The sequence below is a fragment of the Phyllobates terribilis genome, unplaced genomic scaffold (assembly GCF_046119375.1).
Source record: "Phyllobates terribilis strain yellow unplaced genomic scaffold, ASM4611937v1 Scaffold_1__5_contigs__length_1240528914, whole genome shotgun sequence".
Classification (NCBI taxonomy): Eukaryota; Metazoa; Chordata; class Amphibia; order Anura; family Dendrobatidae; genus Phyllobates; species Phyllobates terribilis.
In genome coordinates this window covers 1,091,581,620-1,091,607,934 of record NW_027362761.1, presented here as the reverse complement: position 1 = coordinate 1,091,607,934, position 26,315 = coordinate 1,091,581,620, and the positions used below count along the sequence as shown (strand labels likewise).

The 26,315-nt window shown below is 40.6% G+C and overlaps 1 protein-coding gene across 1 annotated transcript in view; it reads left to right on the top strand.

Moving 5' to 3' along the window:
* The window catches only part of SLC30A9 (solute carrier family 30 member 9), a 105,744-nt gene extending 86,067 nt beyond the window's left edge, over positions 1 to 19,677 (top strand). The window contains exons 17-18 of the mRNA XM_073645603.1: positions 821 to 934; positions 15,636 to 19,677. Of these exons, the coding sequence (XP_073501704.1) occupies positions 821 to 934; positions 15,636 to 15,680 (159 nt within the window). The 3' untranslated portion in view covers positions 15,681 to 19,677. The remainder of the gene's footprint in view (positions 1 to 820; positions 935 to 15,635) is intronic.
* Positions 19,678 to 26,315: the final 6,638 nt, after the last annotated feature.

The following is a 26,315-nucleotide window of genomic DNA, read 5'->3' as shown; positions in this document are numbered from 1 at the left end:
GTTGAACTGGATACATGATGCTTTATTCTCCTTATGGATTGTACAGGGCCCTCACTCCTGTAACTGGTGAACTATGTTACTTTGTATTGTTATTGTCTGTACATGTCCCCGCTTAATTGTAAGGTGCTGTGGAATATGTTGGCGCTATAGAAATATGATTATTATTCTGCTATATGGCCACTATTTCATTTTTATTCTTTTTTCATTTCGACTCCGTTGCGGAGATGTTAGCGATCAAAGTATTTGGCACCTAATGAGTTGACTTTTGTTAGGGACCAAATACTTTTATTTCTAATATCTTCACAACAGAGACACAAAATAAAAAATGTAAAGGTGGCTGAAGAGCGGAAAAAAACATTGTGTCCAGTTCAACATGAAAAATTTTGTGAAATATTGTGTTTAAGGGACACGGCCGCGGATTGGAGCCAAGTACTATTGAGAGTCCAGTGAGGCTACGTGCAAATAAAAGGGACTTTGCTTAGCTGGCAGAACAAATTAAAAGTGTGATAATAAAGTAGTTACCGATCTAATGAACAAATATTTGACGATGATTTGCCAAGCCTGCACTTCATGCCAATTTGTGGGAAAAGCCCCAAATAACAACGCTGTATGGTTGCCTAAGCCGGCAGACCACAACTCTTCCTGCCGTGTCTCCATTGTGACTTCTGGCAGGAGACGTGGCCAGCCTTCTCTTGTTAGGAACCTTTTAATCTTAAAAAGAACATGATGACAGAGTTATATTTTTAGTATTTATGCTATGCTTGTGTTACTTATCACCTAAACTGATATTTGATGATGATTTTCTCATTTGTGATTGTAGGAAATTCGACAGGTGAAGACTCCAGAAGACTTGGAAGCTTTTATGCTTAAGCATGGGGAGAACATCATAGACACCCTAGGAGCAGAAGTGGACAGACTTGAAAAGGAACTGAAAGTAAGTGATGGGATTTATACCTTTTTTTCACGCAATTTCACTTCTGCAAAGGACCCAAAAAATGAGGAGTCCTATATATGGTGAGTTCATCAAAAATGGGAAACATCGGTCATTGCTATACATACTAAAGTCATTCTGCAAGAAAAGGAAGCTGAGCTCTTAATGGTTACCATGCTCAACAAGGCTGTGTTCTTGCTTTGATAATTGAGACCCAGTGGAGCCGTTATAGTTATGTAGAAAATTAGGAGTTAAGTCTTTGCTGTATCTCCCTTGCTGTGTTTCTCTGAAATAAAGAAGGGTGGCATGACATTTTACAAACTTACAATAATGTGCGATGTGCAAGACAAGAGGTAACAGCATAGGAGCAGTAAAGAGTGTGAATTATGGTAGCTCTGTGGTCAGGGATAGCACTAAGATGAGGCTTCCCCTGGAAACAGGGATTTGTGAATTATTTGGCGGGCGCAGATTGTTACAGAACGTAATTGTCTGAACCCACTTTTTATGGTGCTTCCCAAAAGATGTCCTGGGAGGGAGCAATTGAACATTGTCAGTGGTCCCAAGGTGGGTAACTGTATTATCCGCTGGTCTAAGGCCATCAACATCCAGAGGAGGCGTCACATCACTCCTGCAGCCAACGAGTGCGGAGGAGCGGTGCCTTTTAAGGAGTTAAAAGGGTATTAACATCTCCAAGATCCTATCCCCATATGTAGTAGATATAATAATATTAGAAAATACCTCCAATTAGAAATGTAGTATAGTTTTTCTGATTCGCTATGTCTTTTCTCATGTGCAGGCATTGCAGGACCTTAGGTATCCATGGTTACCACCACTAGCAACTAGCTTATGTCCTGCAATGCCAGCACATGAAGAAAGACGCAGCAAATCAGAGAAACTATACATTTCTGATTGGAGGTATTTGCTAATATTATTATTATTACACCTACTACATATTGGAATAGGATCTAGGGCATGAGAATGCCCCTTTAAATATAGGATTTTTCTTTTTGTTACCCCTCCGTGGGCCCATTGATAACTTTTTTAAAGTAGGGGAAACCTCTTTAAAGGGGCTAAGGTGTTAGCAGAGGCTTAAGCTCCCTATAGACTTTAGGTATCAGTCTGCAGAATGATGGGTTAGCCGATAGTTCAGCCAGCTGCTATCTCGCCCGTCTTTCCCATACACCGGTGCGCTCACTCAGCCAAACTGTTATCTATGCGAGAGCCGCGGTCAGACATCTCTGGTGGCAGGTTATATCTAAAGGACAAAAGCATTCACAGTCCAAAATCGGACATGCTGAATCCTAAACTCAGACAGTCATCTTTTTGGGGCCCCCATACACATTAGACTGTCAGCCAATATTGTCATCTTCGGCCATCGTTAGTATGTGTATGAGGACTTTAACTTTTCTCTGCCCATTGGGTGGGTGGGGAAGACTTAGCTGTCTGTCAAATGATCGTTCAGCCATCAGCTATGGAAGGTGTATGGCGGGCCGTGATTCCATTTCCTAAGTACAGTTGATTAAATGCATTTTCTGCTCCATGGTAATGCTGGCTGTCGGGGAGTACCGGGCCTGCGGTCACAGAGCCCCGCACTAAATGATCCAGTTAGTTTCCTGACATTTAGTTCTCTGTTTCTGCAACAGCCTGTGCTGCTGCTAATTTATAGTTGCAAATTTCTTCACTATTCAACTTGTCAGTTCCCCGGAGAGTTTATTTTCAGTTTTGTGTACATGTGTTTTACCATGCTGTGCTCCCACCGCGCTCTGGAAGAAACCTACGTTTTTTTTTCAGACTTTCACGCTAATTCAGTTTTTGGATTCTAGCCTGATGAAATGGGAAAAAGAACTCGCATCTTCTGACTCTCTAAATTGGCCCGTGTCCAGTTATCTATAAAAAAAAAACAAAAAAACACTGAAATAATATTTCAAAATCTAAATTAAACTACTTGTTTTCTAGGGGTTTTTTTTGGTGGAGCTGAATACTTTCTAAACTAGTAAAAACATATAAAACATTCTTAATTTCACAAATTTTCTTCACAGCCAAATATTAATAATTTGGTTTTCTAATTTTGAAGCCATCCAAATATTTTCCCAGTTTTATTCTCATCTTATAATATGAAATGTGTACGGACATCTTTTGATTTTAAGAGGATCTGTCAGCTCTCCTGATATGTCTGTTTTAGTTACCGCAACTTGTTTTAAGGGGACAACCCCTTTATCACCTATCCATAGGATAGCTGATAATTTACTGATTGGCAGGTGTCTGGCCACTAGGACACGCACTGATCGGCAGATTGGAGATCTTTTATTCCCGTTACAAAATGGCACAGCAGGTCAGATGCATGACCCCGACTTCACACCATGGTAGCCCCATAGGGAATGAATGGAGGACAAGACAAGCATGCGCACTATGGCTCCATTCTAACAGGGATAAAAGCTCTCCGTTCTTCTTATCTGTACGGATCGCTACAGCCGGGTCCCCATGGATCATCAAGTTAACATCTATCTTGTAGATAGGTGGTAATTTGTTTTCACCAGACAACACGTTTAAAGGTATATAAACCTATAGAATTCCTCCTGACGAAACTGCAGAGGCGGTGAAACGCGCGTCGAGGTGAGGGCCAGCAGTGCCCACATTCCCTGCATCATGGCAACAGGTATTGGATCAGATCTTTAATCTTCTTATGACCACATATGGTTTACTTATACCTCTAATATATGCTAATTGTTTGCCTCCATTTTGATCTGCCAATTGTTACCAACTACGTATAATTTTGCATCTACCAGTGCCATTTATATGTGACAATCTAGCGGTCTATATTTTGACTTGTCACTAACTTGTGACTATATCAGAGCTATATATGTATTTTATTGTTCAGTGCAGATCCAGCTATATATATATATATATATGTATATACTTGTCCTGCACTGATCATATAATATATGCTTGTTAGGATGAATGTTTCTGCTGTATGTTTTTTGTCATTATGTCCCATCATGATTGAGTTTTTAACTCTAATGCTTATAAATACATTGTACATTATTTATTACCTTTTATAATATCCTAACAAAATTTGCTATTTTCTTTATAATTTGTGATCATATGCTCCTTCTTTGGCCGCTATAGGTTTATGTTGATCTAGTGTGAAATGATCTTGATATTGCCACATTGAGGAATTTTTTTGGTTATATAGAACCTGTTTAAAGGGGTTTTCACACGATCATAGTTAATTTTAATCAATAGATTTTGCTATAATAAAAAGTTCCACAATTGGATGTGATCAAATAAAATGCTCCTGTGCTGAGATAATCTTATAAATGTGCCCCTGTTGTGTACTGTGTAATGGCTGTGTCTGACCATACAGGGACATGGTCTGATCATACCACATCTCCTGGACAGGGGAGGAAACAAAAGAGTATACAGACAGGACAGCACAGGAACACAGCTGATTTCTTCCAGTGATGTAAGACATTGCTTAAAAACAGGCAGGGAGATGTTTGACTCACAAAAAGAATCAGCTGTGATCCCCTGCTGTAATATCTGTGCGTATATATGTATAATACACACACGGAGACATGTATACACGCACACACACACAAATAAAGTAATATTCTATCACACAGATACATTTTGGACGATCATTCTCACCTTTTATAACTTCTCAGTGTTGGAGTTTTAATAGCCTCACATAATTAATTGCTTGTATGCCGTTTAACAGAATAATATATCATGTTTTGGCATAACGATAATTAAAGATTAATTATGTGATTATTGCTGAGATGCTTTATATTTTTATGAAATATGAGCTCTTGTCTTGTAATAAAATTGCTGCTTCAATGGTTATCGGCATATACACTTCAAGGCATTGTAGTTGTTGGTGCACAGTGGACACGTGGCTGAGGCTGGTTTGGCTCTGTATACAGCACTTGTAATCTGCTGATTTAACTGCTACATTTTGGTGGATTATTTTATGTAAAAAAAATGTCCATGAAGTCGGACACTCAGTGGCCCAAAAATCTTAACTGTGATCTAGTTATTATGGGAATAACCTTTTAATACAAGAGCTGTTCCCGATTGTCTCTGCAGGGGAAAAATGTAGCCATGCAGGTACCGCCCAAGCTCAGTGGAGTGGGAGACTCTGCTCTATCCAGAGCTCGTAGAGCGGAGCCCAGAGCAAAGAAAACCCTTCCCGATATTCCTGGCTGAGCATGCGGATCGTCCTGATTAGATAACTTCTTTTCTTGACTTATCCAAGAGTCTGGCATCTGGTTGGTGCTAGGCAGTCTCCAGCGGGAATTTGTCCCTTATCTGTTGCCCCATGAGGGATGTAAGAAGTAGGACTATAGAGAAGCAGGAAAAGTGATGAGTAGAATCAGTGAAGTTGTGTAGAAATAGTAAACGTGAGAAGCCTGAGGAAGGAGATGGAACGCTCTAGCGAAATATTATTCAGGAAGAGGGCTGCCGATGAGCAAGAGCATGGTCTACGGGTGTCAAAGGTGGATCTACACATGGATATAGCTATGTTGCCTTGTCACTCACATTGACATTTAAGAGGTTTTACAGCCGATGAAGCTTATGCTTATGCCCTACTGATCCCCTGCCGGCACTGTTCCTGCTGATCTGTGTGTCCTAGTCCTATATGTGACAGTATTTTTAAAAAATGCACGTATTCTAAGTAGTGTTTTTTTTCTGCCAACACATCAGTATGAAATCCTGAACATGTGCACATACCCATACTGCTGCTGTACCGTTTATTCTCAATGGTGCTACTGGAAAAAGCCAAGTGCAGCGCTTGGCAGCCCCATAGAGAATGAATGGAGCAGCAACTGGTCTTCTGACCTAATGCTCCACTTTGCAACTGGGATAAGTGCCCCTTTTTGCATAAAAATGTCTTGTTCTGCGGATGGTTGCAGGTCCCAGTGGTCATACCCGCACTGATCAGCACGTTATCACCCATCCATTGGATAGGTGAAAACTTGTCTTTATTGGACAACCCCTTTTAACGTTTCTTCCATACCATATGACTTATTCTAAAACCTCATCAGCCTTTGCCTAGGCCTTACAAGTGATATTGAAGCTTTGGGATCAGAGATGTTACATTAATAGTGTCAAGCCGGCCAATAAATGGTAACCTGAGGGCACAGCAAAGATTGCAGAACGGTGTATGGTATCAGGGACCCATTATAAATGCAGAAAGAGAGTGGATGCCTCCGATACCACAAGAAGCAAGCGTCACATTAAACACACTGCGCAGTGTTACTAATTTATCGGTAATAAGCGTGTAGTAATTCTTATCTTCTGGATTTCCTTGCTCTTATTTCTCATAGTTCTCACTATATTTATTCTCCTGAGCTTGCAGTATTGTTTCTTGTTTGCTTATCTATTGTATGCACATTTTATAATGTAGTCATATAGCGGAGTATAATCTGGGCAGAGCATGTCTGTTGATGCATGTACTGAAGAGATGAGATCTGTCACATTAAGTTATGCATCATTAGATGATGTAAGAATACAGCGATATATGCCGTACACAATGCTGAACACATTGCCGGCTCATACTGGTGGTGAGGTGGTACCACGTTATTAAGTCGTTGGCGATTACTCTTATATCAGGGGACATCCAACCACTGAGATGTTATGTTTTAATGATATTCAGAACTACAGTACATGTGTCCTTCCTTTAAAGGGAGGTTTTTGCTATGTAATGTGAGAGCAGGGGCAGAGAGCCTGATACCAGCGATGTGTCACTTACTCTGCTACTTGGTGTATTGATAGAATCCTTCCCTTTCTCTGCTGTTGATGTAGCAGAATGCTGAGCTCTGTATAACCACACACACACACACACACACACACACACACACACACACACACACACACACACACACACACACACACACACACACACACACACACACACCCCTGATTGGTCAGAATGCTGAGCTTTGTATAACCCTCCCACCCCCCTGATTGGCAGCTTGCTGAGAAACTACCAATCTGTTGTTGAGGGCGGGATTACACAGATTAGCTTGACTGTCCTGCATGTGAGACCTAGTCAGGCAGTCATAATCTCCTGATAAAACACTGATTGTTTTGGAAACTACAACACACAGCTAACAAGTGACACATCCCTGGCATCAAGTTCTCTTGCCCTATATTATGCTTCTCTCAGATTAAATGGCAAAAACCTACGGACACATTCTCTTTAACGTGTTTCTTAACATGACTTAAATGAGCAGGTGCCATCCGTTGACAATCCATCTGTTGAAGTTTTCTATGCTGAAAAACAGATGTAATAGTTATGTTATAGATCAAACGTTGTATACATTATCATATATTTTATTTTTTTGGGCAAATTCAAGAAAAGTTAAGGGTGAACACATCTATACATCAGTACTTATTGTGTGGCACTGGTATTAAATGTAATAGCAACTTGTCTATACAAGAATGCTGGTTGCAAGGCAAACTTTCAGCAATCATATCTCTTTTAGTTACTGATCACCTGATCAGCACCTTTCTTGTTACGGATTTTGGTAAAACTGGTTATGTAATTTGACTTATCCTGTACTGAAATTGAATTACAGCTTGTGTTTTCATCCACAGCTGCATTAACTATTTTGCAGGCTTCAGAGTGGAAATCTCTCGGCAGTCCTTGCTTGTTTAACTTCTGTACATAGCTTGATCTTGTGATTTGCGTTCTCAGGAGCACTGTCTAGTGTTTTCACAAGTTACTTTCACAAGTGCAGTAATTTGAACAAAGAGCAGTGAAAACCTATTTTGAAAATAGTGCAACAATAAACCCCAGTATGCTGTGAAACTGCACGCTGAGGCTCCTCCTATCCCGGGACTCTGGTGATTATAGGTATGTCACACGAGCCCTGCAGCCAATCAGCGGCCACTTCACTCTCACCACCTTCACAAAACCAACACCCAGAAGAAGTGAGAGCTGCTGCTGCTCTCACTTCTTTCGGGTGTCTGTTTCGTCCAGAAGACGTGAGAAGCGGCTGATGGCAGCAGGGCTCACATGACATAAGTGTCATGCAAGCCCCGGGGAAGCAAGCACCGACTTTGTGTATCTACTATTTTTTTACATGGGGAAATATGGTGATTGAGAATGGATGGTTGGGGTATTGGTCAACCCTTTTTAATCACCTCCTGCTCTGAAGTGGTAGTGAGCATTTCGGTGCTCCCCGCCTTTCCTGTGGTGGTGACATCCCATCGTGTAATCGCTGCAGCCAATCACTGATTACATACCATTCAGATACAACAACCAGTGATTGCCTGCAGCTGTCATTTGACTTCTGGAAGTAACATAATTACTGTAGGGCTGTAGTGGGCCCCTAAAGGGCAGTGATAGATGGAAAACAAGTAGATGGGGAGATGCACTGACCTACTTGACTACGCCAAGGGTGCACCCCAGCACAAGTGCTTGGTTTGAACAGTCATTTTGTGCTGATAGACTTTTTATTTAAGTCAAAACATTTTATAAAGTGTCAAAATGGTATTAGGGACAGAATGTTAAAAACGAAAAAGGTAATGTAAGGGTAAGTTGGCAAAGAGGTTTTTACCTTGAATTTTTGAGTGGGCTCCGTTCAAATGCTTAAAATACTCTATAAATAAGCATGATGATTTCAAAGGGAAAACACGCCTATTGTTCACAGACTTTTTGACTTCTAAATCTTTTTTTTATTACTCTTATTGGTCTTTTATTAAAATATTAAGAGCCATGCATAGGCGACCCCAACTAAGGATAACAAGGAGAGAGAGGGTCAGTTAGGACAAGTTTCCTGTCGGTGACTCTGCCCTTTTGTATTATTTCTGACTTATGCCCCGGGGTAAAGCTTACAGTCGATTTCCACCCTTGGGTACAAGCCGCCTGGCTGGACTCGGGCTCCCTTCTCTGAATTCATTGCAGATGCATCACTGCTACACTTTCCCTAATAAGCGCTCCTTGTATGAAGGTGAAATAGTCTTTCTGAGCAGACCGATGATTTTCCATGTTAAATGTGGCTTTCAGAAGAGCAGCACTGATAGATTTTTATATTGAAAGTCTGATGTGTACAGAATGCAGAAACTTACAATCTCCGGAGCTCAGTAATTGCCTTTTGTTATTGCTATTATTTATTTTTTTAGATCGCCATAATGTTCTTCGTTCACACACAAAACCAATGTTCATGTATACTCGGGACTGCAGACGAGGATGGTACCTGTAGTGAGCCAGGCAGCGTGTGCCATAGCTGAACTTGATCGCACAAGTGTCGAGGTGCCGCCAACCACTATGCATCTGTGCTGCTCATTAACCCTTGGGCTTGGCCATTTTTCTCCAGCATTATTGTTCTGAAACTTAAAAGTATGTTTGCATAATTTTGGTTTTTATTTTATTTTTTTTCACACTGTTAATGCCAAATCTGCATGAAACCTATCCTTATCCAGCAGCTATTGTTTTAAGTAGATAATTTGCCTTGCTATTCGTTCTGCGGCAGATTTTTCCAACAATAATTTTGATAACGGCGCCAATAAGTCACATGTCAATCATTTGAAGTGGTTTACAAGAAACTTTCAAGGAAAGCGAGTTAGATAGCCAGACGATTAGCCCCATTGAATGAGTGCAACTCCAATTACAGTAGAAGGACAAGAGTTCACCTCGAATTTGTGCCGAGGATGTTTCCATCTTTGTTTGAATGTATTCTAATATCCACATTAAAAGAATGATCTACAATCTACTACGATCTACTACAATTTTAGAGAAAGACCAGGTACAGAAGTGTTTGGATAAGAAACACTTCCACCTACTACTGGAAAACCTTATTGGCATTAGCCATATATATTGCTTTTTGTAGAACGTTCTCTGCAGTAATCGATAATCTGCCCCCTATTCATTAGGAGTGGCACTTTGTACTCTAGTCTTAATAAGGGCAACACTTGAGTAAGATGTGTCAAATTCATTACGAAGGGTGTGCCACCCCAGAAATGTTACTCTTAGGGGTTTTGTGGTGTAAATTTCGACAGTATTTTGTCGGGTAAAAGCATACAGCAGCACTCTGCAAGCACTCAGATGTATGCGAACATTGAACATTATTTGGACGGCATTACTACTGCAGAGAATATATTTTAAAATGAAGGTACTTGGGTCATAAATAGGTCAATTCATGAGAGCCCACCAGTTACTGGTCTTGGAAAATGGCGACAATCAAAACCTTTTTTTTTTCTTCACAAATTTCTGATTTTTGTTTCACCACTAAACTGGACCGGCTTGGTATTGCAGTAATTGTAGTGATCAGGAGATTCATAAAGCCGGGTATTTTTTTTACCACACAATGTACACTGTAAAAACAATTCCCAAAAAAAAAAAACAATTTCAGAATTGCATTTTTTTTCACAATTTCACTGCGCTTGGAATTTTTTTTTTTTCATTTTCTCGTTGGCTATGTGGTAAAACAATTGGTATCATTCAAAAGTACAACGTATCCCGCAAAAAAACAAGCCAGCTTATGTGTATGTGGACCGAAAAGGAAGAGTTATGGCTCTGGGAATAAGGGGAGGAAAAAACAAATACAAAAACAGAAATTGGCCACCTCGGGAAGGGGTTAATCTACTGAAAATAAATGTTCATAGTGCTCCCAACTTTCCAAATGTGGGTCATAAAGACATGGTTACACTCATTACACAGGATTTGTAAAACATCATTGAATATATAACTTGATCATATTTCAGTGCAATAAAGTTATCAGTTTTTAGTTATTTTACTTATATAGCACCATCATATTTCGCAGCACTTTACAGACATCATCGCTGTCTCCATTGGGGCTCACAATCTACATTCCCTATCAGTATGTCTTAGTAGTGTGGGAGGAAACCAGAGAACCGGAGGAAACCCACACAAACACAAGGCAACCTATAAACTTGCAGATGTTGTCCTTGGTGGGATTTGAACCCGGGACTCCAGTGTTGCAAAGTAACAGTGCTAACCACTGAGCCACCGTGCTGCGCTAGTTATTACTGTAACGGTGTAACGGGTCGCTAGTTCATATCTACATTGTGTTCCAAATTATTATGCAAATAATATTTTCTCATATTTTCCCAAATTACCTATATGAATTGCAGTCATTGTAATTTTCCAGTCAAATAACTATTAGAGTACAATTGAAAGGTTTTTGTACAAACTGCCTATGATAACAGTATATTTTTAAAAAAATAAAAAACTCAAACTGCACTCAAAATGCATGTTCCAAATTATTATGCACAGCAGAGTTTTCAACCTTTTCATTTTAATAAAGAACAAAAAAATTGTCATTTTTGAAATTATCAGCATTAGCAGGTTATTACAAACTGAAATCGAACAGTTTTCAACTCAAAACTTTATTCTAGGTGATGTTACATTTGCACATACAGTGCCTACAAGTAGTATTCAACCCCCTGCAGATTTAGTTGGTTTGATAAGATGCAAATAAGTTAGAGCCTTCAAACTGCAAACGAGAGTAGGTTTTATGAACAGAAGCATAAATCTTACAAACCAAAAAGTTATGTTGCTCAGTTGAATTTTATTAAATTTTAAACATAAAAGTGTGGGTCAATTATTATTCAACCCCTATGTTTAATATTTTGTGGAATAACCCTTGTTTGCAATTACAGCTAAAAATCGTCTTTTATAAGACCTGATCAGGCCGGCACAGGTCTCTGGAGTTATCTTGGCCCACTCCTCCATGCAGATCTTCTCCAAGTTATCTAGGTTCTTTGGGTGTCTCATGTGGACTTTATTCTTGAGCTCCTTCCACAAGTTTTCAATTGGGTTAAGGTCAGGAGACTGACTAGGCCACTCCAACACCTTGACTTTTTCCCTCTTGAACCAGGCCTTGGTTTTCTTAGCTGTGTGCTTTGGGTCGTTGTCTTGTTGGAAGATGAAATTACGACCCATCTTAAGATCCTTGATGGAGGAGCGGAGGTTCTTGGCCAAAATCTCCAGGTAGGCCGTGCTATCCATCTTCCCATGGATGCGGACCAGATGGCCAGGCCCCTTGGCTGAGAAACAGCCCCACAGCATGATGCTGCCACCACCATGCTTGACTGTAGGGATGGTATTCTTGGGGTCGTATGCAGTGCCATCCAGTCTCCAAACGTCACGTGTGTGGTTGGCACCAAAGATCTCGATCTTGGTCTCATCAGACCATAGAACCTTGAACCAGTCTGTCTCAGAGTCCTCCAAGTGATCATGAGCAAACTGTAGACGAGCCTTGACATGACGCTTTGAAAGTAAAGGTACCTTACGGGCTCTTCTGGAACGGAGACCATTGCGGTGGAGTACGTTACTTATGGTATTGACTGAAACCAATGTCCCCACTGCCATTAGATCTTCCCGGAGCTCCTTCATTGTTGTCCTTGGGTTAGCCTTGACTCTTCGGACAAGCCTGGCCTCGGCACGGGAGGACACTTTCAAAGGCTGTCCAGGACGTGGAAGGCTAACAGTAGTTCCATAAGCCTTCCACTTACGGATGATGCTCCCAACAGTGGAGACAGGTAGGCCCAACTCCTTGCAAAGGGTTTTGTACCCCTTGCCAGCCTTGTGACCCTCCACGATCTTGTCTCTGATGGCCTTGGAATGCTCCTTTGTCTTTCCCATGTTGACCATGTCTGAGTGCTGTTCACAAGTTTGGGGAGGGTCTTAAATAGTCAGAAAAGGCTGGCAAAGAGATCTTTAATCCACACATGTGAAGCTCATTATTCTTGGTGCCTGAACTACTTCTTAATACTTTAGGGGGACCAAACAGAATTCTTGTGGTTTGAGGGGTTGAATAATAAATGACACTCTGAATTAACTTTTAACGTTTTTAAAAAAAAAACAATATTTGCTGCAGTGCATTTCCCACTTCCAGGCTGATCTACAGTACAAATGTCACAATGACAAGTTAATTCCGCATGTGTCAACCAGCTAAATCTGCAGGGGGTTGAATACTACTTGTAGGCACTGTAGGACCCGTTGTTCGAAAGGAGCTTCTGAACTCTCTTGTCCATTGAATTTGTCAGGTTTTGGATGGTTTCTGCTTCAGTTGTTTTGCATGAGGACAGAATACCCTCCCAGAGCTGTAGCTTAGATGTGAACTGCCTCCCACCATCATAGACACTCCTTTTGATGATGCTCCAGAGGTTCTCAATGGGGTTGAGGTCAGGGGAGCATGGGGGCCACACCATAAGTTTGTCCCATTTTATGCCCATAGCAGCCAGAGATGCAGATGTGTTATGTGCAGCATGAGACGGGGCATTATCATGCATGAAAATGATCTTGCTGCGGAATACACGGTTCTTCTTCTTGAACCATGGAAGGAAGTGCTGTTTGAGAAACTCAACACACATTATGGAGTTCATCTTTACCCCTTCAGGGATCCTAAAAGGGCCGACAATCTCTCTCCCCATGATTCCAGCCCAAAACATTACTCCACCTCCTCCTTGTTAGCGCCGTAGCCGTGTTTGCATGGGGTGTCAATCATCCAGCCATCCTCCACTCCATCCATCTGGACCATCGAGATCATTTCATGCATGATAATGCCCCGTCTCATGCTGCACATAACACATTTGCATCTCTGGCTGCTATGGGCATAAAAGGGGACAAACTTATGGTGTGGCACCCATGCTCCCCTGACCTCAACCCCATTGACAACCTCTGGAGCGTCATCAAAAGGAGTGTCTATGATGGTGGGAGGCAGTTCACATCTAAGCAACAGCTCTGGGAGGGTATTCTGTCCTCATGCAAAACAATTGAAGCAGAAACCATCCAAAACCTGACAAATTCAATGGACGAGAGAGTTCAGAAGCTCCTTTCGAACAAGGGGTCCTATGTGCAAATGTAACATCACCTAGAATAAAGTTTTGAGTTGAAAACTGTTTGATTTCAGTTTGTAATAACCTGCTAATGCTTATAATTTCAAAAATGACCATTTTTTTGTTCTTTATTAAAATGAAAAGGTTGAAAACTCTGCTGTGCATAATAATTTGGAACATGCATTTTGAGTGCAGTTTGAGTTTTTTATTTTTTTAAAAAATATACTGTTATCATAGGCAGTTTGTACAAAAACCTTTCAATTATGCTCTAATAGTTATTTGACTGGAAAATTACAATGACTGCAATTCATATAGGTAATCTGGGAAAATCTGAGAAAATATTATTTGCATAATAATTTGGAACACAGTGTAGTGTTGTCCATCCATCTTTTTTGTGTTCACTATTTATAAAAGTGGTTGAAGATTAATAATGCTACTAGGAAATGTACATTTTTCTGGTGATTACAGTCTTCTGGAGTATATATGGGTCAGAGATAAGTGAATTGCTACGAGGCAAATCAAATTCATGTTGAATCTCACCCCAAAAAAAATTTGACTCACTGGAATCCCAATTTATGGCAATTCAATACTCACAAATCCAACAAAATGCCAGTCGGACACCATTTTGCTGGATTCAAGAGAAAAATGAATGCTTACTCAACCTTCACCTGTTGCCTTTGATTCGGTAACCAGTGCTATCTTTGGTGTGTTCTGCACTGACTTGGCCACAACGTAATGACATCACAGCATAGTTCTGCAGCAGACGCCGACCATAGCCCTGGGAAGACCGGAGCGAGATTGCGGAGCAGTAGAGATGAGGGCCAGGTGATTATATATTTTTTTTATTTTTGCTATGTAATCTGAAGACAGCAGTAGATAGAGACTGAGACACAGAATTCAGGGATGTGTCACCTGTCACCAGGGCTGTGGAGTCAGTAAGCCACGACTCCGACTCCCTCATACATGGCTCATGTTTAAGTGATAAATTTACTGTAGCACAGATTCATCTCAGCTAAAAGTCTGGACCCTTAGATCATGAATAGGACAGACATTTATAGGACATTTCATAACTTTCCCAAATTCTTCTGAAAAAATATTCCCCACAAACTGCATTGAACTACTGTACCCAATTTATTATATATTTTAGGAGTCGGAGTTGGTCCATTTTATACCGACTCCACCAAAATGGGCTCTGACTCCACAGCCCTGCTTGTCACAGTGCGTACTGTTGTTTACGAACTGTGAAGGACTTATCAGATTAACATTGCTAGACTAGTCCAACTCCGCCCCCTCCTGTGATAAGCAGCTCACTATCTATGGACATTGTAAATACAGAGCCTGGTGTGGGCAGAGTTAGCTTTCTCATCTTCTTCATTCTAAATCTAAAAGCTCTGATTGTGTGAGAACGGCTGCACCCAGTAATCTAAGTGATACATCGTTGGATTCAGCTTCTCTTTACCTACATTAGGCTGCTCTCAGATGAGGTAGCAAAAGCCTGCTGACAGATTCCCTTTAAGCAAACCTCAGTAATATAGATGTTTAAGGAAAATGTGTTCCCCACTAACAGAGCTGCTCAATGGCTACAACCTGAGAGCGCAGCTCTGGAGTAAGACCTGCTGTCTGCACATGTTCAGCCGTTTGTACACATAGCTGGGAGCAGGGGTAAGAGGACTTTACAGTGTTAATTATGGCCATTAAGCCTCGCTTCTGATGTGAATAGATTGAGGTTGCAGAGCACATCTGCACTTCTGCAGGCAGGGGGCATTTCTCCCCCGTTATCTTTCATAGGAGATATCTAGAACAGATCCCATTTTTCTATTGCTGAAGACAGAGTAATGTGGGCAGGATGCAAATGTTTCCTTGTGTCATTAATTACGTCTCTGCTTTGTTACAGCAACGCAATCCTGATGTTCGACACGTCGACTTGGAAATCTTATAGGAGACGACGAATTTCCTATTCATGCAATTCATGGAGGAAGAAGAGAGGAGAAGGCCGTGCGAGAGAAGCTTCATTTCATTTTCCAGGGTGCATGCTCCATGACTAAATTGTAAATGAGTGCTGATCGCACTGCAATGCAAATGCCTGGCATAATAAGTCATGTTTACAAGAGCATCTCTGCGTCCGCGGCTGTAACATTATTCCACTTATCGTGCAGGACAGAGGAAAGCTTACCTTATTTATTTGTAAATCTGCCGCACTTCAGTAAACCACATTGTTTTATTCCATTCCATTGGCATGAAAAATTGCTTTTATTTTTTTTGTTTGTTTTTTTTGCTTTATTGTTCTTATTTTATTTTGTTCCTTTTTCCCTTTTCAGTTTTTTTCTTTGCAGATGTTAAAAGTAAATGAACCTTTTACACTCCTGTAATCATTGAGGCCATTTCATCATCATATTTCTATGCACATCAGATATATCAAGCCTCCTGTTAAAAGTATAGTTTTAAAGAAGTGTTTAAAGGGAACTTGTCGGTCCTCCATGCCCTACAACCCAGCAGCATTAACATATATATCACTAAATTCCCGGCCTAACCAGACCTGTATAATGCTATTCGCTGAAATACTTGTTTAAAGAAAGTAATTTAACCCCGCTTTTCGAATGCTAATGAGGACTTTGACTAGTCGATGGGGAGTTAGTTTCCCCAGACTAGTCAGCGCTCTTTCCATGTCATAACGCCCCTGTGGGCATGATAGCATAATGTGCACGAGCCATTGTCATCACCAGCTCATGCAAATCTCGCGCATGCACACCACTCATTTCGACAGTGCCACTGCTCCTCTATAGCCAGGTGTACGCTACCCGGCTTCAGAGGCGCTCTGCGCATGACCGTGAGCTGTCTTCTGCACTTCGGTCATGCGCAGGGAGCCTCTGAAGACGGGAAGCGTCATATTAGTTAGATATATGTTAATGCTGCTGGGTTGAAGGGCATGGTGGACCTGACAGGTTCCCTTTAAGATTTTTTTTGGGGTGGGGGTTTCATAAGTTTGGTTAAAGCTGCTAAATAACCACAGAGCTGCACACTACATGAATACGGGCCTGGAGTAGATTACCCAGGGATCATACATGTCCTATTCTTGCTGTATAGTTACCAACATTTTCATTTTTTTTGACTAATATGTAGATGCTGATTGCATTGTCAGAAAAGAGAAATTTAAGTGGAGCTTGCTAGTTCTAGTCTCAGTTTTCAGCTAATAAAGGTTATGCAATAGATATAATCTCCTTTGTTTTCAAGACCTCTGGTTGCTATCATTCCGGGTTTACTCCTAAGGGATAGAAAAATAATCTGTCCTCATCATGCGATGGGTGCGGAGCTCCATTACAAGACACTGCTCTGATGACAGCGACCATCCTATTGAATTCCTGCAAGCAGAGATCTTGACAATAATGAGGGATTGATACAGAAGGCATATAGAAAAATTGCAAAACTTGTGCTTTGCGCACATGTTCAGTTGGGATCAGTTTTAAAATTAATCCAATTGATAAAAATTGAAATTTAAAAAATAGACTCAGGAAACCAAAGTTCAAAAGCAAAAGCTTTTGGTTTCCGTTTTGTATCAGATTTTCTTAGTTTTGAACAGATCCATCTATTGCCCCATGCATGCACAGTGCGGACAAAAACAGGTCCATTGAACGGACGACATAAGGAATGATCATCTATTATGATCCATTCTCCATATATTTTCATATTTTAAAAAAAAAAAAAGTCTCTGTCCCCTGTAGCATCCTTTTTTTTTTTTCAATGGAAGTAAAAGTTGTACATGCCAAATTCTTTTTTTTTTTTTTTTTTGTGATCCGTCCAAAACATGGACAGTGATCGAAATAGATGCAAGCTAAAACATTTTAGGAAAAATAAAAACCCATGTGAATGGGTTCTGTAATGGACACTGATGTGTGAACACGGCCTAGTTATAAGAGTAGCAATTATTTGCTGGAAAATGCTATGTTAACAAACAGCATTTTTTCCCGCAGAAAAGCTTCGTTTTACAGTACCAGCAAAAGCTATGAGATTTCAGAAATCTCATGCAGTCAGATTTTTTTTCCTGACTAAATTTAAGCCCTGCTTTGAAAGGCTGCAGCATGTCAATTCTTTTTAGCTTTTTTTTTTCCTATCTATTATTCGCCCTTTAGAAAGGAGTGAAAGTGCAAAAAGAAAGGAAGCCTAATGCCTGCACTTCATTTTTGCAGCGTTTTTGGTGAATAAAACAAACTTTATTAACGTGTACTCTGGACAAATCACATTTGTAATCCTCCTGAAAAACTCAGCTATGGATTGCGTTTTTTATACAGCATTTCCACTGCAGAAAAAAAGCTGCAAAAATGACACATGTGGACATGTCCTCACACTCCATGAAAGATGATGTCAGAGTAACACAACGTTGTATCTTACCACTGGGGGATGTCGTACACGGAGGCTAGCCTTAGACTGTCACCATCATATTACTTTTACAAATGTTTAGGACGTAATGTCTGTACTTGAAGTGAATGTCCAGGCTAAAGTTGAAAAAGTAGTTTAGTAATCGACATCCCTTATAGGGGATGTCCCAAGTTTGGAAGTTATCCCTTATCTATGGTTATTGGCTCTGAGGAGCTCGTGTAATGGGACCTCCGGAGATGGCCAAGTGCTGTTCTTCTGATCTTTGGCACCCCCAGAAGAATGAGTGGAGCTGCAGTGCTCGTGATCGCCCACCTCTCCATAAACATGGTTCTTGGCATTGGTGGGGGATCCCAGTGATCGGACCCCAGCGATCAAGAAATGAGCCCCTATACCAAGGATATGGGATAACTTCCAAACTTAGAAATACCCCTTTAAACCTCACTGGTGACCAAGTGTCACATGTGGACATACTATGGTTTCTTCCTACCTGCCTCCACTAAATCATAACACTCTGTGCACCTAAACGTGCAGTTATCTTTACGAAGAAATACACAATAAGGTCACATGAAACTGTATAGAGGGTAATGGTGCTGCCAGTGCTAATGGTAATACCCCTGCTGTTCCTGTCCCTTACCTTCTCCCTGATCTCTACACTTGGCTCTATAGGTGGCCAGCAGTGCCATTAAGGAGTGCCTGGATACCCTTCTTGGATCCAGATGGAAATTGCCGGCCTCACTTTATGGCTGTGCACTTTAGTGTGTCTCATACTATCTAGTGGCTACACCACTACACCTTGTGCATAAGGTGCCATGATGTGGAGGCGGCAGGGCAGGAAGCCCAGAAAGTTACACATCTTGTGTCTTTTGATCAACACATGGAGAACCGAGCTGTATTTTTTTTAAATTTACGTTCAAATGCTCTTTTATAATTTTACATCTAGAAATATTTATTTATTTTAAAAAAAAATGGGCATTTATTCCTCGGCCGCTTGAATTCAGTTTGTGAAATATTGGCCCTCGTGGTAGAAAGTATATCCCTTCAAGTGAAAGCATAATTTGTCATTCAACCTGTACATAATCCGGTGTATACACCGAAAAAGTGGAAGAAAAGAAATCCAGGAGGTAGTGATGGAGTGGAATGTAAAGTTAGGCTGTTCCATTGTTAATATATTAGGCAATTGCATAAATAACCATTGCCCAATATATTATCAGATGCAAACGTTATGATCTCTGCAAATTTCTTATGTTTGTAATACGAAGTATAGTCACTCCCTTACCAATCTATCAGCAAATTGTCGAATCACTGCCAGATCTCCCATTTGTTTTATGCCAGTTTAGATTGGCAAACAAATCAGAGATTGCACTAATGTTTTCCAGGTACTAGATGAGGTATATTCTTGTCATTTTAGACTTCTCCCTTAAAGGAAATCTGTCTAGAAACAATATTTACCTGGAAATATAGGGTTAATATGCTGGTAAATTACATTTAAAGGGGTTGTCCACTACTTGGAAAACCAGTTCTTATTCCTCATGTTTGGCCCCTTTAATAAAAACACCTATACTCCCCTCCCGTGCTGGTGCTGTTCCAGAGGTGTCGGCACTCGCGTTCCCAGGACTCGCGTGAGGTTATGTCATGTCACCTGAGCCCTGCGCCCAATCAGCGCTGGCGTCACTGTCTCCGCCTTCGGACAGATCTGACATCAAGAGGAAGTCAGATGAGCTTCAGTCCTGACTTCCTGTTGATGTTCAATATGTCTTTAGGCGGAGACAGTGACGCCAGCGCTGATTGGGCGCAGGGCTCACTTGACATGACATGACCTCACATGAGCCCCGGGAACGCGACTGCTGACACAGGTAAAACAGCACCAGCACGGCAGGCGAGTTTAGGTGTTTTATTATAACGGAGCCAAACATGAGGAACGAGAAGGGGTTGTCCTAGTAGTGGACAACCCCTTTAAATTGTGCTTAGTTGCTTTACTGGAACAGCGGGTGCAGGGAGAAGATGAAGTTTTTATTTTCCCTGCAGCCGCTTACTCCCAGTCATCGGAGTGGAGCAGTGAGTGGTTACAGTCGCCACTCACTATACTATAAGTGCTCTGTAATCACTTCTCATCTCAGCCAGCTCCGTAACATGTACAGTACAAACCAAAAGTTTGGACACACCTACTCATTTAAAGATTTTTCTGTATTTTCATAACTATGAAAATTGTACATTCACACTGAAGGCATCAAAACTATGAATTAACACATGTGGAATTATATACTTAACAAAAAAGTGTGAAACAACTGAAAATATGTCTTATATTCTAGGTTCTTCAAAGTAGCTACCTTTTGCTTTGATGACTCTTTGCACACTCTTGGCATTCTCTTGATGAGCTTCAAGAGGTAGTCACCGGAAATGGTTTTCACTTCACAGGTGTGCCCTGTCAGGTTTAATAAGTGGGATTTCTTGCCTTATAAATGGGGTTGGGACCATCAGTTGTGTTGTGCAGAAGTCTGGTCTATACACAGCTGATAGTCCTACTGAATAGACTGTTAGCTGCTTTTTTCTTGCCATAATACAAATTCTAAGTAAAGAAAAACGAGTGGCCATCATTACTTTAAGAAATGAAGGTCAGTCAGTGCGAAAAAATTGGGCAAACTTTGAAAGTGTCCCCAAGTGCAGTTGCAAAAACCATCAAGCGCTACAAAGAAACTGGCTCACATGAGGACCGCCCCAGGAAAGGAAGACTAAGAGTCACCTCTGCTTCTGAGGATAAGTTTATCCAAGTCACCAGCCTCAGAAATCGCAGGTTAACAGCAGCTCAGATTAGAGACCAGGTCAATGCCACACAGAGTTCTAGCAGCAGATACATCTCTACAACAACTGTTAAGAGGAGACTTTGTGCAGCAGGTCTTCATGGTAAAATAGCTGCTAGGAAACCACTGCTAAGGACAGGCAACAAGCAGAAGAGAATTGTTTGGGCTAAAGAACACAAGGAATGGACATTAGACCAGTGGAAATCTGTGCTTTGGTCTGATGAGTCCAAATTTAAGATCTTTGGTTCCAACCACCGTGTCTTTGTGCGACGCAGAAAAGGTGAACGGATGGACTCTACATGCCTGGTTCCCACCGTGAAGCATGGAGGAGGAGGTGTGATGGTGTGGGGGGGCTTTGCTGGTGACACTGTTGGGGATTTATTCAAAATTGAAGGCATACTGAACCAGCATGGCTACCACAGCATCTTGCAGCGGCATGCTATTCCATCCGGTTTGCGTTTAGTTGGACCATCATTTATTTTTCAACAGGACAATGACCCCAAACACACCTCCAGGCTGTGTAAGGGCTATTTGACCAAGAAGGAGAGTGATGGGGTGCTACGCCAGATGACCTGGCCTCCACAGTCACCAGACCTGAACCCAATCGAGATGGTTTGGGGTGAGCTGGACCGCAGAGTGAAGGCAAAAGGGCCAACAAGTGCTAAGCATCTCTGGGAACTCCTTCAAGATTGTTGGAAGACCATTTCCGGTGACTACCTCTTGAAGCTCATCAAGAGAATACCAAGAGTGTGCAAAGCAGTCATCAAAGCAAAAGGTGGCTACTTTGAAGAACCTAGAATATAAGACATATTTTCAGTTGTTTCACACTTTTTGTTAACTATATAATTCCACATGTGTTAATTCATAGTTTTGATGCCTTCAGTGTGAATGTACAATTTTCATAGTCATGAAAATACAGAAAAATATTTAAATGAGAAGGTGTGTCCAAACTTTTGGTCTGTAATGTATGTGCATAGCAGGCTGTCAATCAAAGTGCTGTGGAGTTATTACAACACGCTAAGCAGGATTTAATCGCTATTTACCTGCCACCTTAACCTTGTATCTACATGTAGATATTTTTAGGACTTGACAGATTGTCTTTAAACGTTGATGTCCATAGATGGACGCCATGGCACTGTTAGGGTCAACATTTTAACAAGCATCATTTTTCTGATACGAAACACAAAATCCCTGCATAGACATAAGAATTAAATGCCCAAATTCTGCCAGCTTTGCGACATTTTTAGGGGCATTCAGGATTTTACTAGATACTGTTTCGTTACCATGCTCAAAGTACAAAATGTAAGTACAAAGTTCACCAGCTCGCATAGATTACCAGTGAAGATCCTTGGCACGAGAAGTAAAAGCCCCTACTTGGCTTGAGATGCAGACAAAACAAATGAAGGTATCCAGCCGTTTGGATATCAAACTTCAGCAATTTATTAGTACAGCTTAAAGGGTTCCAGGTACATTAAAAATATTGCATTATGGCAAAAACGTTTCAGACATAAAGCTCTCCTTAGTCATGGTAATAACGTAGGTTTTTGCCTTGATGCAATATTTTTAATTTACCTTGAACCCTTTAAGCTGTATGAATAAACTGGTGAAGCTTGATATACGAACTGCTGGATGCCTTCATTTGCTTTGTATAAAGTGTATGCATCGAGCTCCTTGGCTCCCTCTAGTGGTGGCAGCCGGCAGACAATTTTAGCTTATGACTCAACGTTAATGCAAAGTAAAACAATGAGTACGTGCACCATTATAGTTAGCAAAGAGCCTCTTGTCTTAGCAGGGTATTTGGGACCCTGTGGCAGAGAATAGGAGTTCTAAACACTATAAAGAAATTTTGTGCTATTAATGTTACTTTTTTTTTATTATTTAAAATCATGACATTAAAAAGTGGATAGAAAAAGAAAAATATTTATTTTAATTGGGTTGACGTCCTGAATTGTACTGACCTGGTATGAAGTAGATCAAACATAGAAGGGGCTATGTGTCCCCTGTGAATTGAGCTTGACAATAAATGCTAGGTATTACATAAGAGCTGCTAACAGAGATGGAGAATAAAGTAGACTAATCAAATAGCACAAGTACATGCTGCCTCCATATTGCATCGCCTCATTAGCCACATACACAATGGTGCAGATCCAGGATATTTGATGCTAGCAGACAGAACCACATAGATCAAAATAATTAATAACATTTCATGTGAGTTGGTATTAGATGCCGGATATGTGGCGGTATTTAGGGAGTACGTGCTGATTGTAATCGCTCCCCTTGTTTTGTGGAGGGCTGGTTGCTAAGGAAATATATATAACATACATGAATGTGTATTCTTCATTTTAATCTTAGCGTACTGTAGCTCATGGGTCGAGAGATCTGATCTTTTTTTATATATATATAAATTGTTGATTTGTGTATTTACTTGAATAAAAAAATATTTTAAGACAAATAAAATAATTAAAAAACTTTTTCTGGACGATTTACTTTCCTTGGATTCAGCTTGTTGCTTTAAAAACTCCCAACAGTCACTTTATTGATTGGACTAGTCTGCACAGAGATGGTCACTTCATCGTAACGCATTGTCATCTGGTTTGTTGGCCCAGTTTTGTTTTTTATTTCAGTGGGAATCCTATGAATTCATACATGTAGAAAGCTGTGAATCCCTTTTGTGACCACCCATGTACAGTTACGAGGTACATGACCAAGGTGAGCTGTGGAACTATGTAGATATAACATACCTATGTACCTTCTGTGTTTTACTAGGATGATGCATGTTTCTTAAATAAGGTGTTTGTTCTTTAACGTTTTTATTTTTTTAAACCATCCCTGAGACTTAGTCTTAGGGTATGTGCACACGATGCAGAAATGCTCAGGATTTTTTCCTGAGCGTTTCTGCATCTCTCTGGCAGGAAAAAACGCATGCGGATTGTACATGCGGTTTCCTGCCAGGGACATGCGGAAATGAAGCGGTCTTCACTTTCATTTCCGCATGCGGGTTGACAAGCGCTTCCCAAGCGATTTTAGCATCACTTGGAAAGTGCTTGTCAACTTCACACTATATAAATCCATGCAGCCGGCATGGATTTATATAGTGTGTGAATGTCAAAAAATAAAAAATAAATCTATACTTTACCCTCTGATGGCCCCCGGTGTCCTGCTTCATCGGTCCCGGCTGCCGGCGGTGAAGACTTTAGGACCTTCCGACGTCAGCGTCACGTGACCCGTCACATGACTCTGACGTCAGCGAAGGTCCTTCATTCAACCGCGAAGTGCCCGGGAAGCCGGCAGGACGCAGCGCGGGCCGTCAGAAGATGAGAATATATGTATTTTTTATTTTATTCTTTTTTTTTTAATGGTACCTGGGTCTGGATGAGAGTCCTCTCATCCACACCCGGGTACCATCCGCACATTAGACCGCATGAAAAGCGCATCAACATATACAGTGATGCGGATTCCATGCGGTCTAATGCAAGTCAATGGCGGCAAAAGAGCAGCGTTTCCGCAAAATTAATTGACATGCTGCGGATTTTTGACCGCAGCGTTTACGCTGCGGAAAAATCCGCATCATGGGCACAGCACATGCGGATTTCCATTGGGGAACATTGCTGCCCTTCTACCATGCGTTTTTCATGCGTTTCCGCGGCGTTTACGCAACTGCAAAAACGCTGCGGAAACGCATGAAAAACGCATCGTGTGAACTCAGCCTTACCCTCTAATGATGACGTGACTCTGCCCATTGTTTCCCAATCTGTATAGCAAAGCTGATCAGATAGTTTCAGAAAACAGTCTTTGGCAGCTCACCAGTGTGAAAAGGCTAAATTATGAGGATAATCACATAAGAACGTTATGATTTAGAATATGTGATTTTAATGGTATTTCATTTTCTGAGGATGCATTTCCTTTTAGAAGACTTTGCTAGAAATAGGGGTAGATTCCTTGACGTTTTAATGTTCAACAGGTTGACTAGTAATGGACATCTAAGACAATAATAAAGCAAATTAACACTGTGAATATTTGTGTGACTCAAGTAAACCATCTCCTCTGACAATTATCCTCCGTGCTGAAAACTCTACATGTGTATATTTAAAAGTTTCAGGTAGGTGTGGAAAAAAATGCTGCAAAGTAAGAATGCTTTCAAGAATAAAAGTGTTGATAGTTTTTTTTTATCAATTAACAAAATGCAAAGTGAATGAACAAAAGATAAATCTAAATCAAATCAATATTTGGGGTGACCGCCCTTTTGCCTTCAAACAGCATCAATTCTAGGTACTCTTGTTGACTATATTTGTGCTGTATAAATGCATCTTTAGACAAGACAATCTTAGAATGTGCCTGATTTTATCTCAGTGGTTCATCCTGTTTTATAAATTTGTTGAATCAGAACCTAAGATAAAAACAAAATGAGCAAATACCCTGTAGTAAGTAAACTAGTTATTAGTAATAGTACATATAAATAACATAGGGTACTTAGTTAACATTGTTTTGATCAAAAAATGTAAAAGCCATCCAACCACGACAAGGTGTTCTCTAATCAGGACAGTACTTAACTCTTGTAGTTCACTTCACTGTGTGTCAGCAGTTGTAAAAATAGATAAAGGCCGAGCAGGACCTGGGTCCCGACTATTCAGACACCTACCCATGGAAAGCTATATAATCAAATTGAATATCCCAAAAAAAGGGGAACCATGCCCCTTGTTTGTAGAAAGTACCAAAAACTGAACCAAAACCAACTTATACCAACTCAATTTTTTTCCTTTAGTTTTTTGTACTTTGTATAAACAAGAGGCGTGACTCCCCCTTTTTTTTGGACTTCATTTTGTTTATATAGCTTTCCATTGGCGGGTGTCTAAACAGTCTGGACCCATGTTCTACTCTGCGATTATCTATTTTTACGTCTGCTAACACAGCGATGTTAACTAAAAGAGTTAGGTACCAACCCGATTAGAGTACAAGTTGCAGTGGGATGGCTTTTACATTTTTTTTGATCAAAACAATGTTAACTTAAGTACCCTATGTTATTAACATGTACTATTACGATTTGTTTTTTTATTTGCTACAGAGTATTTGCTTATTTTGTTTTTTATCTTCGGTTCTTCTTCTTAAATGGCCACAGTGTGAATGCACTCCTGTGCATTACACTTACACCAACATATGCTCTGGCTCAATTTTTTTAGGTTGTGGTTTAGTCTTTTGTACTTTGCACAAAAATAGAATTAGATTTACCGGTAATTCGGTTTCTAATAACCCACCACGACAGCACCACAGGAGGATGTAACCCCACCCTAATAAGAAACACTAAGAGGTCAAATAGCCCCTCCCTCCAGTGTTTTTGTAACGGACCACACAAGTATGGATGCTTCAAATTATTATTATTCAAGTTAAAGTAATTTTAGGCAAGT